This window comes from Cynoglossus semilaevis, chromosome 8 (genome assembly GCF_000523025.1).
Source record: "Cynoglossus semilaevis isolate Cse_v1.0 chromosome 8, Cse_v1.0, whole genome shotgun sequence".
NCBI classification, from domain to species: domain Eukaryota; kingdom Metazoa; phylum Chordata; class Actinopteri; order Pleuronectiformes; family Cynoglossidae; genus Cynoglossus; species Cynoglossus semilaevis.
In genome coordinates, this window is record NC_024314.1 from 21,879,087 (window position 1) to 21,893,537 (window position 14,451).

The following is a 14,451-nucleotide window of genomic DNA, read 5'->3' on the forward strand; positions in this document are numbered from 1 at the left end:
AAGACAATAAATTTGGTCATGTTTGGTCAGGTAACATGAGGTAGTGCCCTGAAATAGTGGGCACTCATAGTTGAAAAAGAACAACTATGAACAACTATGAGTGTTGTGTATGAGAACTTGTTGTAAAAATAAACAACAGATGACAAATTTTGTTTAATTCCATAGTCTAGATCATTCAGATAAAAAACAAACCACTACAACCAGTACAGCACCTTTTCCTTAGGGTTTTACAGTTGTTACATGTTGTCAGTCTTACTTTGATACATTTTTAAAGTAGCTGCATCTTTTTCAGTAGCCATTCTCCAGGCTAATATGCTAGTTTGTTGCTAACTTTAACTGTAACGTTCATTTTATCCCATCTAGCAAACATTGTGTTAGCTGTTGGACTAAATAGCAGCTTATTTGACTATTAAAGTTCATTTTATCCAATCTAGCAAACATTGAGTTAGCTGTTGGACTAAATAGCAGCTTACTTTATCGTTCTCTGCGCTAATTTAGCCTTATATTTGCCTTAAGGCTAACATGTTGTTCATTAGCTATCATTTCATTGCATTTAGGCTAGTCTGTGCTGTTCTTTGTTTAGTTTCCTGGCTCACTTCGATAGATGCTGGACTAATATCTACCTCTGTTCCTGGCTAACATTTTTAGCACTTTTGCTACACATATTGTAACAATTTAACTTTGTCCGAACACACCTCTAATTGTCTTCTTGTCATTTTTTTCTGCTGGCTATTTTGGCTATCTTGGCTATCATCTTCTGCTCAACTGTATGGCTCTTTAATTCATCCTATAGTTTGGCTATTGGAAATTCTTATGGGCTTTTTAGTTGTTTCCTACCCTTTTTAGTTTCAACAACTTTTTCCTGACATTTCTAGGCTAACTCTTGGTTATCTTTTAGCTACTTTTGTTAAATTGGAAGCAAAATAGTTTCCGTTCTTACCGTGCCTTCAGGTGCTGTTGTCTTGATGTGGTTGTTAACAGAGTCTTACTGTGGACATGTCTTCTCATTTGAAACCTCTAACAGCCATGATGAAAGTCGTAAATGCAGCAGTTTGAATTTAACACTTTTTTTTTGTCAAAAAGAGAATCTTCCTTTGAGGCCGACTGACTGATCCAATGAGTTTAACCAAAATATTCTTAGTGACGTTGGCAGATCACAGCTGTCGCTAACGAATGTGCTCTTATGGAGTTGTAACTGTTAATTTATGCAATATATATAGATACAGATATATGGACATATATCTATATCTCTATGTATATTATATTTACCTTAATGTAAATAAGACTTGTGCATTGTGTAAATTACGACCTGTAATTTTTTGTAAATATCTTACATCCTGTTTATTTCTGCGTGACTGTATGATGTTAACTTTAAATATAACAGCTGCTATTTTTGTGTTAGTGAGTCATTTTTATATCTACAACATTTGTCTGTGTTTTTATAGCTTTTGTATTATTCCTATTTTAATAAACAACTTGACATCACGCACTGTCGAACTTTCAACCTCCGCTGGTCTTTTTAGCAGCGCTTTCTGGGGTGATTTTGCAGGAAAACGCGCCAGTGGGAAGACAATGTGTTTACGCAATATTTTCTTCTATCGCGCCGGTGGGAAGACACTTTCAAATGTGTTTACGCAATATTTTCTTCTATCAGTGAGGCCAACAATTCGGAGGGCGTGAGAAACGCCCCGAAAGTGGCTAAAAGCAGCAGATAACGCTCGTGGAATCAGGGAATTAAAAAGGATAAATACCTCCTTTCTTAAGAAAGAGTTGGATAACAGATGTCCAGACTTAAGTGATGCATAGCTGAACTTGGATCAGCTACTGTGATGGGTTTTTTTCTTTCCTGGTTGCCTAATATGAGATAAGATATCCTTGAATCTCCCAGTGGGAGATGAATGTCTGTGTCAGCTCATCTTATTGAGGTAAAAACCTGCTTTTTGTTACACGCTGCACAGATATGGTACTTGCTACTTCATTTAAAAAATAAAACGAACAAACTCAGTTGGATTAATGAAAAAAAATAAACTGGATAAAATCATTTCAATCAATGAAGGTAAAAAAAAAAGATCAAACAGCTCGCCCGTGCTGCGGGAGAGCTGTTTGATCTAAACAGCTTGCCCGTGCTGCGGGAGAGCTGTTTGATCAAATTGTGATTTGTTTGAAGGATCATAAAATTTGAAGTTTGAATGATCGTTACAGGAGTGGTGAATAATCTGTTTGCTTATCACTCACGAATTGTTATTTAACCACAGGAATTTGGCAGCTGAGGTCATATTATGTGACTAAAAAATGAAAAGTGCTCTTGTTTTGTAACCACTCAAAACAAGGCGGCGCACAGGGTTTATTAATGCAATAATTGCACCACTAGTGTTTTGTAGAGAAAGACATATGATAAGTCTGTGTGGTCTAAAAATAGAAAATAAAATGAATTCACCAGGCTAATGCTTTTGTTAAACCCATATGTCTGGCACAAAAAGGCATGTAGTCGACCATACTACATGCCTGAACTGGCAGACAGGACAGATTTTTCAAGTCAAGAGCACCAACGTAGCCTAAAGGGGCTAAAAGTTTACAACTGTTAAAAATTAAGAATTGTAAATATTGCTGCAGGCCTACCGATAGATAACAAAAAATAAGCCAAGAAGCAGCTAAGGATAAGAAAATATAATTATAATCTATGCTGACCAATACATACAAAGATTTGCTCATGATCTGGCTAAAATAAAATTAGCAAACATAGCAAAAGGGTAGCCACAAATAAAACCTCATAACAACTAAGCAAATGTAAAGTAATGGAATTAGCAACTAAAGCTAACTGAGCTAATACAAAGCTAATACATAATCTAATTAAACGTATACTAAATTAAAAGCTAAATAAGCAGCTCATAGTTAGCCACTTAGACTTTGCAAAAAAGAAAATTAAAGAAAATTTGAAGTTAGATAACACAGCTGAAATAATCAAATAAAGTTGTCACAAATTGCTAAAAAACTAAATAAATAAAAGTTGCCATCAAGATGGGTGGTCTCCAGGACCATCTTTTGACAGTGCTGACCTAAAGACCACCAAAGTGTCTTAAAGGTGAACGTAATGTAACGTAATGCTAGTAAAACTAGACAGAGAAATTTACTGCCCCCATTTATGAGCTGATTAATAGTTTAGTAGCCAAAGTGCGGACGGACGACTTGCAGGATCAACACCGGTTGATCTTTGATCAGTGATCTTTGATATAGTTTATTAAGATAAACTTCACCAGGATGCTGCGTGGTACAGAATACATGTTCAGTGATACAGTAGGATTGTAACATAAATCATGGCTTCACGGCTCATTGGAGGTTACCGCTATGATAATATATGGATGGTCTTTTATAGTCCTGATCTTTCTGTTTGTCTAAGTGTAGAGGGTGGTTCACCCCCCTTCACCTTCACCTCCCTCTCCAGGCTTTACTTCCAGAGATGACCTGTGGGAAAATCTATAAAAGTATAGCTTCAAAAAGGCCTGCGCCGATCTGAGCGTCTGCTGCGCTCAGTATCAGTTTTTATGGCTGCTACAGGACAGAGGCATTGAATTCCTTCATGTCCCTTTACTGCAGTGGGGAGAGAGCGGTCAGAGTCAGAGTTTCTCGATAACTGGTCATCGGGGTAAAAGGCGGGATCAGGAGGCAAACAGCTCGGTCAGCAGTGTGGAAGTGGCCTTCTGGCACAATGACCTGTCGGAATTTACCGCTAAGACGCCAGATAGGTCAATTACACCTCCACATGTGAGTCGCAGGTTCTATAAATCATCGCGCTCTGATAGTGGTCAGGGATTTACTGGGTCTGCTGGAAAGTTACTGAGGAAATGAGTGCCTTTATTCTACTATTGAGTGTTTAAGAGTTTGTTTTCTGCTTAAGTTTCCTTTTACTTTTCGCAGCTTCTTTGTCTTTTTATTCACTATTTGGATTTTTTTAGATTTTCTTTTGGCTAGCTTTAAACCTATTCAGGCTAACATTGAGGCTCGGATGGGATGATCTTGCCACTATAATTTAGGGACTACTGTAGCATTTATTTCTGTTTGCAACCTGACTTGTTTGGCTAACATGTAGCTTTTCTTACCTTAGCTATAAAGCTTTAAGTCTTTGGCTAATGTTTGGCTTTTGGCTAAATTCAGAATGTTTGTCCAGCCTGTTTTTTGTGCTATGCTTCCGACTAACTCGTGGCTAGCCTTAGATATAGAAAAGGTCCAACTATTTTGGACTCATCTTTTCTTTTAATTTGGCTGATTTTTAATATTTTTTGGTAGTACAGTTGTTTTGCTACTCCTTAGCTACTGTATATATAAGTTTAATTAGCAAATAAAAAGCCACATAATCAAATTCTTTTTTTTTCTTTCTTCTGATCTCTGAGCTAACTAAAATAATGGTTACCTCATTTCAGTTTTATACCATTTATGTTTTTGCTGTTGCCTAACTTTGTAGTTAATGATGTGACTGTTTAATTATCCTCGTGGCAAATTTTAAAAATGATATCCCTTAATTAGCTTCTCCTTTTTTTTAGCTTTGTAGCTTCACTTTTAAAAACGGAGGTTTTTATCCATTTAAATGAGGACGTTCAGACAAGTGTCGCAACAGTAATCTTATGTCGCCCTCTGCTGGTTGAATGTAGTCACACCTTGAGTCCTGATCCAGTACTAGTGTAGATTATGGCTCCAGGGCTGCTGGGTAAACAGACACTTCGGATTTGTCTGGAACTGGCTCCACGTTAATGACACTCCCTGCTGGTTCCAGCACTGACTCACAGGTCGCTCTGCTCTGTCTGTGTCTGTTATCAAAGGGAGGGACTGTCTGGGGTCAGTAAGGCGATAATGATGATGATGAGGAAGATGATGATGATGATGGTGAGGCAGTGGGAAAGTGAGTGAGTGTCTGGACACTGCAGTCACTGCAGCTGGGTCGCTGCTCTGAGTCATGATGTTGTTGGACTGTTGGAGGAAGCAGGGAGTCACTGTGGGAGAAGTCAGGCGTCTGCAACCCCTGACACCTGGAAATAAATCAACAAATGTGTTTAATTTATACATTTATTTGAGCCATATTTTACAAGGCTCAATATTTATGTTAATGCATTTGTTAAGTTAAAAAAAATTCCTCCTCTCATCGATTCTTCTTAGCTAATTGCGTAGCTTTTTGTTAGCTATTGTTATATATCTGGTGAAACTATGCTAACAGACTCATTTTGGCTCATTTTATATCTACTTTTATTATACTGTACCTTAGTTCCAGTTATCTTAAGCTAATTTTAGCAGAATTCATAGCTATTTTGTTATACTTTTGGCTACATTTTGGCTAACATTAGGCTATTTTTTTACCTGTTTATTTGGCTATTTTATTACAGCTACTTGAAACTAACCACCAGGTGAACCTTAGTTGTAGCCATTTTACATTCAATTCAACTATTCGTTTTGGTCATTTGTAGCTATTTTTGCTATAGGTAGCACATTACTTGTGCTACCTATAGCATATTTTTTAGCTAACCCTTTCACCGCATTACTGTATAACTTTTTAGAAAGTACTCTGGGCACTAAAGTAGTACTGAATTAGGCCCTGCTGGCTTGGCTATATTTTTACCTGCTTCATCTGCAGAAATCGAGCCATTTTGCAGTCTCTGAGTAACTGTGTTACATGTAGAGAAAGAGGGAAACGATGCATCCTGACAAGAGACTCTCGATGCCTAAAAAACAAACATAAAAATTCAAATTGGACAAAACACATCAGGGTTTTCGTCCTAAAACTTTGCCGGGTGTGTTGGTTCCTACTTTACCTGCTGGGCGGTGAAAGTGTGTCGATCGATTCGATTCACAGGAGCAAACTCTCTCTGCTTTTGAACATCTGTAGCTACAAAGAGGAAGAAGTAAAAAAAAAAAAGTGAGGTGTGAATCTTCCTGGAGTTCAGTTCACTCAAATATCCATCACTTACTGCCTGTTCTGCTCCTCTGTTTGGTTTCCCTCCTCCACTTTGCTCTTCTGTTTGAGAACCAAACCTGTCAGAGATACACTGTGAGGTTTCCAGATGACCTTAATAACTCTAAAATAACAAAAAAAAAACCCACTTGGTCTACCTTTATAGTTTCCTCGGGGATATTGATCTTGGCCGACAGCTTCTCTCTCATGTACATGTCTGCGTACTGGCTCTGGGAAAACTCTGATGTGGGAAATAGGAACGTGTACATTTTATGCTCGTCTGAGTGGGAAACTTCAACATTTTTGCGTTAGTTTGACACACACACACACACACACATAAAGCCCGGTACTTTATAAGTCACCTTGCTCTAATGCTGTGCTCTGCTCAGCAGTGAACGCTGTGCGGTTCCTGTGCTGGACGCCTTCACGTTTCTGGTCTTTATTGCTCTCTGTCTCCGCGTGATTCACTTCCTCTTCAATCAGGAAGGAGAGATCTGTGGAAAACACACACACACACACACACACACTAACTGAACACACACGCTGTATTTAAGGGGGTCTGGATTAATTTGATTTGGATACAGAGACATAAGGAATTCCCACAAAAATGTCACTGGTGGTTTATGCTTCAGCCAGTTGTTCTGTTTGAGATCATTGATAAAACGTCTCTCTCCGGTCGTACACTTTTTTTTTGTGAATTGCAAAGTTGAACTTTTTTCTTAAAGTTGTTTTTTTATTATTATTTCTACAATTCGTATAATTTATTTTTTCTGTTCAACACTTTGTGCGTTAGCCTATAAGGCTAATAATTGTGACCTTTGCATTGCATTTCTGCAACGTTTGTAAAAGTCTGTGCCTGAAGTGTTTCAGGACTAAGGAGGGTCAGTATATGTTTGTGTCCGTACAGTAGTAGCTACAGTAATCAAGGCTGACACACGGTACAATACAAGTCAATGAAAAATCAAGAATAAGACATGACGTAATTCAACATGTTGACATGAAGTAATGACACATGACAAGATGTGACGTGACGTGAAGGGCTTATGAAAAGACTTTTACTGGGCCCAAAACATGAAGAAATTTGATTCTATTTTATATAGAACTATAATCGTATCATATCATTTTATTACGGGCCCCTTTTAATTATTGGCCCCTAGAAACCTACCCTACCCTTTCCGGAGCCCCAGTATACATGACATGACATGACTTGACACAACACCTGACAATGTATGATGTAACGTGACGTGACATGACGTGACATGGGAGCAATGTATGATGTAACGAGACTCGATAGGATACACGACGTGACGTGACATGACGTGACATGGGACAATACGATACAATACGATGCTAGTAAATCAGGGTCTCCCCTGACTCACCTTCCCCCACGCTGCTGTGCGCATTGACGTCCAAACACATAGGCCCGTGGTCCAAGTGGATCTTTCTTAAAACCCGGTTTATAGATGACACCTTAAAGCATGCAAACATAGACAATCAAAACAGGCTTTTTTCACGCAAACTGAAGTGTTTGACTTTGACTTACGCTGGGCACTTTGGAGACTTTGCGCAACCGAGCTTCCGCCGCTGTTATCGTCAAGAGACGTTTTCTTATTTCCCAGGCGAAAATCGTTGGGTTTTCCCTTTTGTACTGGACTATAGTGGAGATGACCCTCGGGGTGAGGAGTCGAGGTCGGCTCCCTCCGATGGTCTTGGGCTCCAGGAGGCCAAACTGTTTTTACCGCCAAAAACTGGACGGAGTTTAAAAATGTGACTTTAATATTGTATTTACCCTCAGTATCCTGGAAATCTGACTTGGTCGCACTCCCTCCATGGCCATCTCTATCATCTTTCTCCGTTTGGACTCTGGGAGAGGTCTGCCGTTTAGGAACGTGCCTCCCAGCTGGTTTACGCGTCCACAACCTTTTTCCATAAAAGTGTCATATGTTTTTTTTACATAGCTGGCAGCCTTTAAAAACACCTGAACACAATGATAAACACTCCGCATGTTGTTTGTGTTTCCTACACGCTGCCGTACAGTCGAGTAAAAAGCGGTGCGTAAAGAGCTTCGGGACAAACCTGTGTTTTCCAGATGAGAGTTGGTTCCGCACATATCTCAGTTTTGGCGAAATTTGAAATGAATAATAATTTCTGTATTCCCTGTGAGAATTCCAGATTAAAAGTCCGGTCACCTCTGGGGAGGAACAATGACGGGACTCACGCCCCTCAGCAGGTATTTATAGGTCCGCACACCTCAACATGACGTGGAGCACAAATGTCATCATCACCTGGACTGAACTCGCTGCAGAGCCAGGTGTTCAGTCCACCAACACTAACACCGTGACACTGTGAGTTCTAGTAAATGAGACAAACATATTGAAAAAGTATCTCATCTGATAGGCTGTAATTATGTTTTTTAAAATAACATAAAATTAGACAAAATTATATCCCAAATTACAATCACAAAATACAATATTATCTTATAAATAACTATTAATATAATATAATTATACCAAGAGTTAAAACATTAGCAAATTTGAGTGAAATTTGGAGCGTACTGTATTATGTATTAGATACAAAATTCGACACAGTGAAGCTAAATGTTAACCCAAAAAAATAAGGTACAAACTGATTGGTTGAATTAAGCCAATCATTTAAAGTTAAAAATATATTGGCTGAACTTTAAATCGACTAAATGTTTTGCTAATAGTCAGTACAAAATAGCTAAAATATTGTCCAGAAAAGCTGACCTTGTCAAAATATCACATTAAAACAACTGGATTTTACAAAATAAAAGTGGCTAAAAGTGGTCAAAATAAAACAACTGAATTTTACAAAATAAAAGTGGCTAAAAGTGGGCCTTAGAGTGGTTTAAGTTTTTAAAAAACGTTTTTTTTTTGCTCAAGAATATTATGTCCATTGCTCACATTTCACAGAGGTTAAATATTATATAAGTTTTGTTTTGGACTGGCAGTAAAGCTGGTTCATTTTATTTAGAAGTTGCAGGTCAAAAACCCCTGATGGCCGTGCCACATTTGGCCCTTAGACCACATTTTGAATATGGCTGTTAGAGAGGGAGGTGTTCATTTGTCCAGCATCTGTACCGTACACTGTGTTTGATTCTGTAGATAGATATATATTTTTAATATTTTTGGTCCAATTTATGGATCAGCTCAGAAGTTTAGGAATTTAAAGTGGTTTCCTGTGCAGGGACCTCAGGCTCTCAGACTCCCACAGACAAACATGTCTCCAGAGTTTAACTCATGCATTTCAATCCTTAAATGTATTGCTTTTGGTCTTATTTTAAAAAAATAAATAAATAAATTACCCTCTAGGACTGTTGTGCTTTAGAGGACCCGGTGGTCACGTGACCTGAGCATCCCTGTCCCCAGCTGAGGTGCTTTGGATTAAAAGGATCTCTGGTCTCCTCTCATAAAGCAAACATTTGGAAATCTGCTCCAATGACGACTGCCATATGGTAAAGTGCTTTTGATAAATCATAAATCCATCGACGGGCCGCTCTCTCTTTATTACATTTTCTTTCAAAACGTGAACAAATAAGGCTCCTCGTCGTATATGGGCGCATGGAGGCAGAAGGGGCCAATTGGGGCCCCGGTGTGTCCATATAAGAGGGAGGCTAAAATAACCCACACAGATGTTCCCTGGGCAGCTAGCAGATAAAAATGCGTTGTAAACGTTTCGAAGGGAAATATTTGACGAGCAAATATTAGCCTATGTGAAAACCGCACGCCGCGCAAGCCTGGTCCTTTGCTGTGTTTAATGACTAATTGAATATCATTAGTTGGGTCCACACACAGATCGAAGTGGCACCGTAATAAAGGCACACATCTTAAAAAAAATGCCATATGGTCGGAATTATACATTAACCACGAGTTAGAGGACGATAATTCTCTCTGTGTACAATCGGACAGCTTGGACGGGGACAGACACTTTTGGACACCAGCATCTCCTTGCCAACGGAGGCTAAGGACAAATAATGGGCTCCACTTTGTATTTATTAACCTGGACTTCAGAGCAGACGTTGGTTTATAGTATCTAACACATGTACAGTGCGTTAAAGGGGGTTAATTGAATTACTCTGCCTCTCTGCGTCACCGAGTGCCACATGCCCGCGGTGCGTAATTGTCACCAAGGCTCGCCAAAACACGAGGAGCTGGACTTCTGTGGCTGGAAAGATCCATGTACGACACGTGTGCTGTAGTTTTTGTCTGTGGATGTTTTTATTGTGTGCGTGCCTTGTGTGTCTGTGTCGTGTCGTGTCCAGAGGTGTAAAAATATTCAGAGCAAATCCGCCGCGTAAAAGACTTGTGGAAACCTGTCCAAAGCGCGCAGACCGAGCTGTCGTGTGCGCAACGGCGCTGCCTCCATGAGCGCAAACCTGGTCCTGACTCCTGTCACAGCTGAGGGGAGGGAGTCACGTGTCGTTGGCGTTTGACCATTTTATCTGTGTCCTGGATTTGTGATTTAGTGAAGAATTTGTCTTCTGTGGTAAAACAATCTTGGATTTGTCGTGGCACGGGACGGATGTTCCACTCTGAATCTTAAATCACCTTTTCTAACCCGACTTTTCATTCCATCCTGAACTGGGTTTGAAATTTGCATCAAAACGCATGTGGTTTGTGAAAAGAGAATAATATTCGCTGTGTTTTATATTATTAAATAACCGAATAATCGAGTGAGAATGGGGAACTTTATGATTTTTTTTTTGGTGGTGGTGGGGGATTACCGTTTTTTCTTTACCGGGTAAAAACAAGGTGTCTTACCGTTATTTCTTTACCGGGTAAAAACAAGGTGTCGTCTGCGCAACGTATCTGGTGAAACTTCCAGGTTTCAGTATCTAACGCTGACATTTTGCGCTTCGGTAAAAGGGCATTTAACCTAAGAAACTTGTAATTTATGTTAAAAACGGACGCTAAATGTTTCATCCCTTCAACTTTGCGGTCAAATTTAGATTTGGTCACGTGAATAAAAACTACTATTTCCTTTTACTGTTTTGGAGATCTTGCGTAAACCTCAATTTCGGTTGCGCAAAAGGGCGGTGACGCAAAAGAAAAAGCAAAAAAACTAAAAATCTATAGCTAGACAACTGTCCAAAAAAATTCTTGAATAAAAGAAAATACTTGGTTGTTGACACTAAACCCCGTTTCAGTCTCTGTCTGAGTCTGGACTCAGCCCTCTCCAGTATTCTGGACAAATGAACGTGATATTCGACATTCGACTTTAACCAGAACCTGCCGTAAGTTCCAGCCTAGAACCATGGGCCACCTTTGCTGCCAACTGTGTTACATTGTATTTTTGAAGCAAATTATTTTCTAGTCATTCTAAAACTTCTAGATTCTTAAACGTTATTTGTCCCTCAGAGGACATTTAAAGGGCAAAATGTGGGAAAAACAAATAATAAAAGTATAAAAAAGTAAAAACAAAATAAGTCGCAACAATACCTGTCTGATATTTAATGACGTCATATATTTCCCAATATTTCTTGAGAACAGATTGTTAACCTTAATTTGTTATGAAAAAATAAAAAAAAAATTAAATTAAATTGGAACAATGCAAAGAAAATAGAATATTACACATGGGAATTAAAAAAATAATTAAGGTGACAAATTCATTATTGAGATGAAGAACACTAGGGGAAACATTTTCAATACTGAAATAATACAATATAAAACAATTTGTGATGTATGATATGTGATATTATGATATATATATATATATATAAACATATATATATGGAACACAATGCTCTGATCAACTCATCAAATAACTTAAAAATATTACTACAAATTCTAAACCTTATTCTGTGTTGGTCAGAAGCACTTTGTTAAAATGGTTTAAAAAGACTACAAGACTTGGAACACAACCCATTTACGTTATACAAAAATGTTGATTCTACTTTCTGAAGTATTTTGTCCTTTCTTTATTTATCGCTGACATATAAAGACTCATGAGGCCTGTTAAGGCTCTGAAATGATTCATTCTCCAAAAACCTGGTGATGTGGCCTGTAAATACATGTTAAGAGTTATACTTGCAGTTTATCTTAATTGACCGTACATGTACAGAGTGGTAAGGGTTGTACGGTTACATTTTTTCCCTTTTTTTCTGCTCTTGGTTTCTTTCACATACAGTTTATGGTAATCATTACAAATCACTCCTTTTGGGATTAAATGCCCGGACATTAAAAGAGTCACAATAACATTAAAAGTTATTACAAATGCTTGGATTGGGTCCCTCGAGTATAAGTGTTCTGCATTGGAAATGCCCTGTATCTCAGTCACACGGTCACTAACGGTCATGTGTGGGAGAAGCAGCTTGAAAAGAAAAATATTTATTTTTCCACCGGACCATCAATGATTATCAATCTCCTGTCTCTGTTGATCGCATTACAATGTGAGAATGCTTTCAATGTTTATGTATAAATGCAGTTGTTTCCTATATAGCTCCATAGACTTTATGTCTGAGACAGTCTTCTGCACAGTTGTTATAATTACTGTAACTTTTGGACACAATTTTTGTTTAGCTGCTTCATTACCTTTCTGCTATCGAGGTAAAATTACGAATAATATTTTTGCTACTTTTAAACCTAAATCGGTTATTTTTTTATCTTAATTGCATATTTTTTCAGCTATAATGTTGTACTTCTTTTGTTTTTTCCTGTTTTCACTATGATATTTTTACTATCAGGATTCAATTTCAGTTAAACGATAGCTAGTTTTTATTCTTTGAAGACTGAGAGATTATTTGGTTTTCTTAGTTTTATTTAGATTTTTTGGCAACATATTTTTATATAAATTGATTTTAAGCTATCTTTGGCTGAAATAAAGTCATGGACTAGCTCATATCTTTTTCATTTAGCTTTCAGTTTTAAGCTAATTTGTAGCAATTTGGAGCTTTTTAGCTACTTATTCTGGATACAGTAGGGCCTGGGCAGTTTAATAGCCCATCATTTGGCTACATATAGTCTATTTATTGAACTAGTAGCTGTTAAGGATTCTGTTTTGGTCTACATCCTTTGGTTTAGCTAAACTTTATCTTTGCTCTCTGGACTGTGATGCTTTTTATGGATAGTTTTGTTCTTGTTTTTTGTGAACAACTGACTTTATGTAATAACTAGGCTAACTTTGACTAATTTATTGGATTTTAAAACAAAGTTGTTTGTGGACATTTAGCAAGTTTTTGTCTAACAGCTGACACATTACAAATATTACATTTTGTATATTCCAAGGATTCCTAACTTTTTTGGCCTTGTCAGGCTTAAATGTATGTGAGAAAGTAAAGCAATCATACATTGAGAAGTTTTCAATACAACCGAAAACGCCAAATATGCTGTTTATATGGTTTAAAATATTTATTTTGTATTAGTGATAATTGGATTTTGAATTACTTAGACAAAATTACTATGATAATTAGTATTTTTGAATTGTTAGGCCAGTTCCTTTCCAGCGGGAACCAAAACAACTTTTTTCTTGTGGTCCGTGAATGCAGCATGTATCGCTTTAACACTGTGCTGACGTGTCGCACCTCCTGCTCCGGAAGCCGTTATTTCAAGTTGCTTACGCGGTCACAGAGCGGCTCCGTTCACTCCCATTCATTCTGCTACTCAGACCCGGAAAAGTTTGAATGTGTATGTGTACGCATGGCATAGTGTGTTTCCGGTATAACGTGTGTGTTGATCGCCGCTCAGCCCTTTTCTCTCTCTTGGCTTTCAGTAGAACAGTCACTCACACTTTAAGTGTCCCGGCTCCCTGACCTGGTCTTTACCCCCCTCCTGAACTAACGGCGTTCTATTTTTCACCAGTGGACATGGCATCTGTTTCGGCTACCGCTCAGGCGGCTCCCGTTTCCTCTGCTCATCTGCAGAGAGGAATAGTTAAAATGGTAAGTTTTAAAAACGTGAGGGATGGAGCTATTTAGCCTAGCAGGCTAACAGCTAAGCAGAGCTAAAGTATTTCCATCTTGGCACCAAACTTAAATTAAAATTATGAGACAGCACAGACCAAACGGTTACGCATGTAAACACAACACGATTATATTATTTCGAAATGTCAGTTACAATTTGGTCATTGGAGTGGAGTTTTATGTCAGCTAACACAGATTAGCCAATTTGATAGCCTGCTAATGAGCTCAGTGACAATAGTACATGTTTGTTGTTTTACATAATAGTTATTATTATAAACCAACTAGAATTTACGCAGCTTTAAAGTTGACTGTTAGTGAAATATTAAAAAATAAACGCTTACTCTATTAAGTTGCATGGATACTGGGTGGCTTTTGACCCTAACAGATGTTAAGTTTCCCAGCTAACGGGTGCTAACAAATTAACATCCACTATCCAGTTGGTTTAAATCTCTTGTGCGCAAAGTTCCTGCATTTACTGCGTTGCTGAGTCAGAATGTCAACTTTTAAACACATTGCGAAATTACCAATCTTTTATAGTGACAGTCGAGTAAATGCAGGGCATTGAAGCCAAAGTGGCGAAGTTCGCCCGGTCTCT

The 14,451-nt window shown here is 38.1% G+C and overlaps 2 protein-coding genes across 2 annotated transcripts in view; one reads left to right on the top strand and one right to left on the bottom strand.

Annotated features, from left to right (window-relative positions):
• Positions 1-5,379: 5,379 nt before the first annotated feature.
• On the bottom strand, positions 5,380-8,169 carry pax4 (paired box 4). Its single transcript, XM_025057824.1, is given in 6 exon segments — positions 5,380-5,872; positions 5,955-6,018; positions 6,097-6,218; positions 6,271-6,432; positions 7,318-7,408; positions 7,482-8,169. Coding segments are annotated over 6 exon segments (1,089 nt in total). The 5' UTR covers positions 8,049-8,169; the 3' UTR covers positions 5,380-5,789.
• A 5,366-nt stretch (positions 8,170-13,535) lies between these two features.
• snd1 (staphylococcal nuclease and tudor domain containing 1) overlaps positions 13,536-14,451 on the top strand; it is a 187,762-nt gene continuing 186,846 nt past the window's right edge. The window contains exon 1 of the mRNA XM_008315686.3: positions 13,536-13,835. Within this exon, the coding sequence (XP_008313908.1) occupies positions 13,761-13,835 (75 nt within the window). The 5' untranslated portion in view covers positions 13,536-13,760. The remainder of the gene's footprint in view (positions 13,836-14,451) is intronic.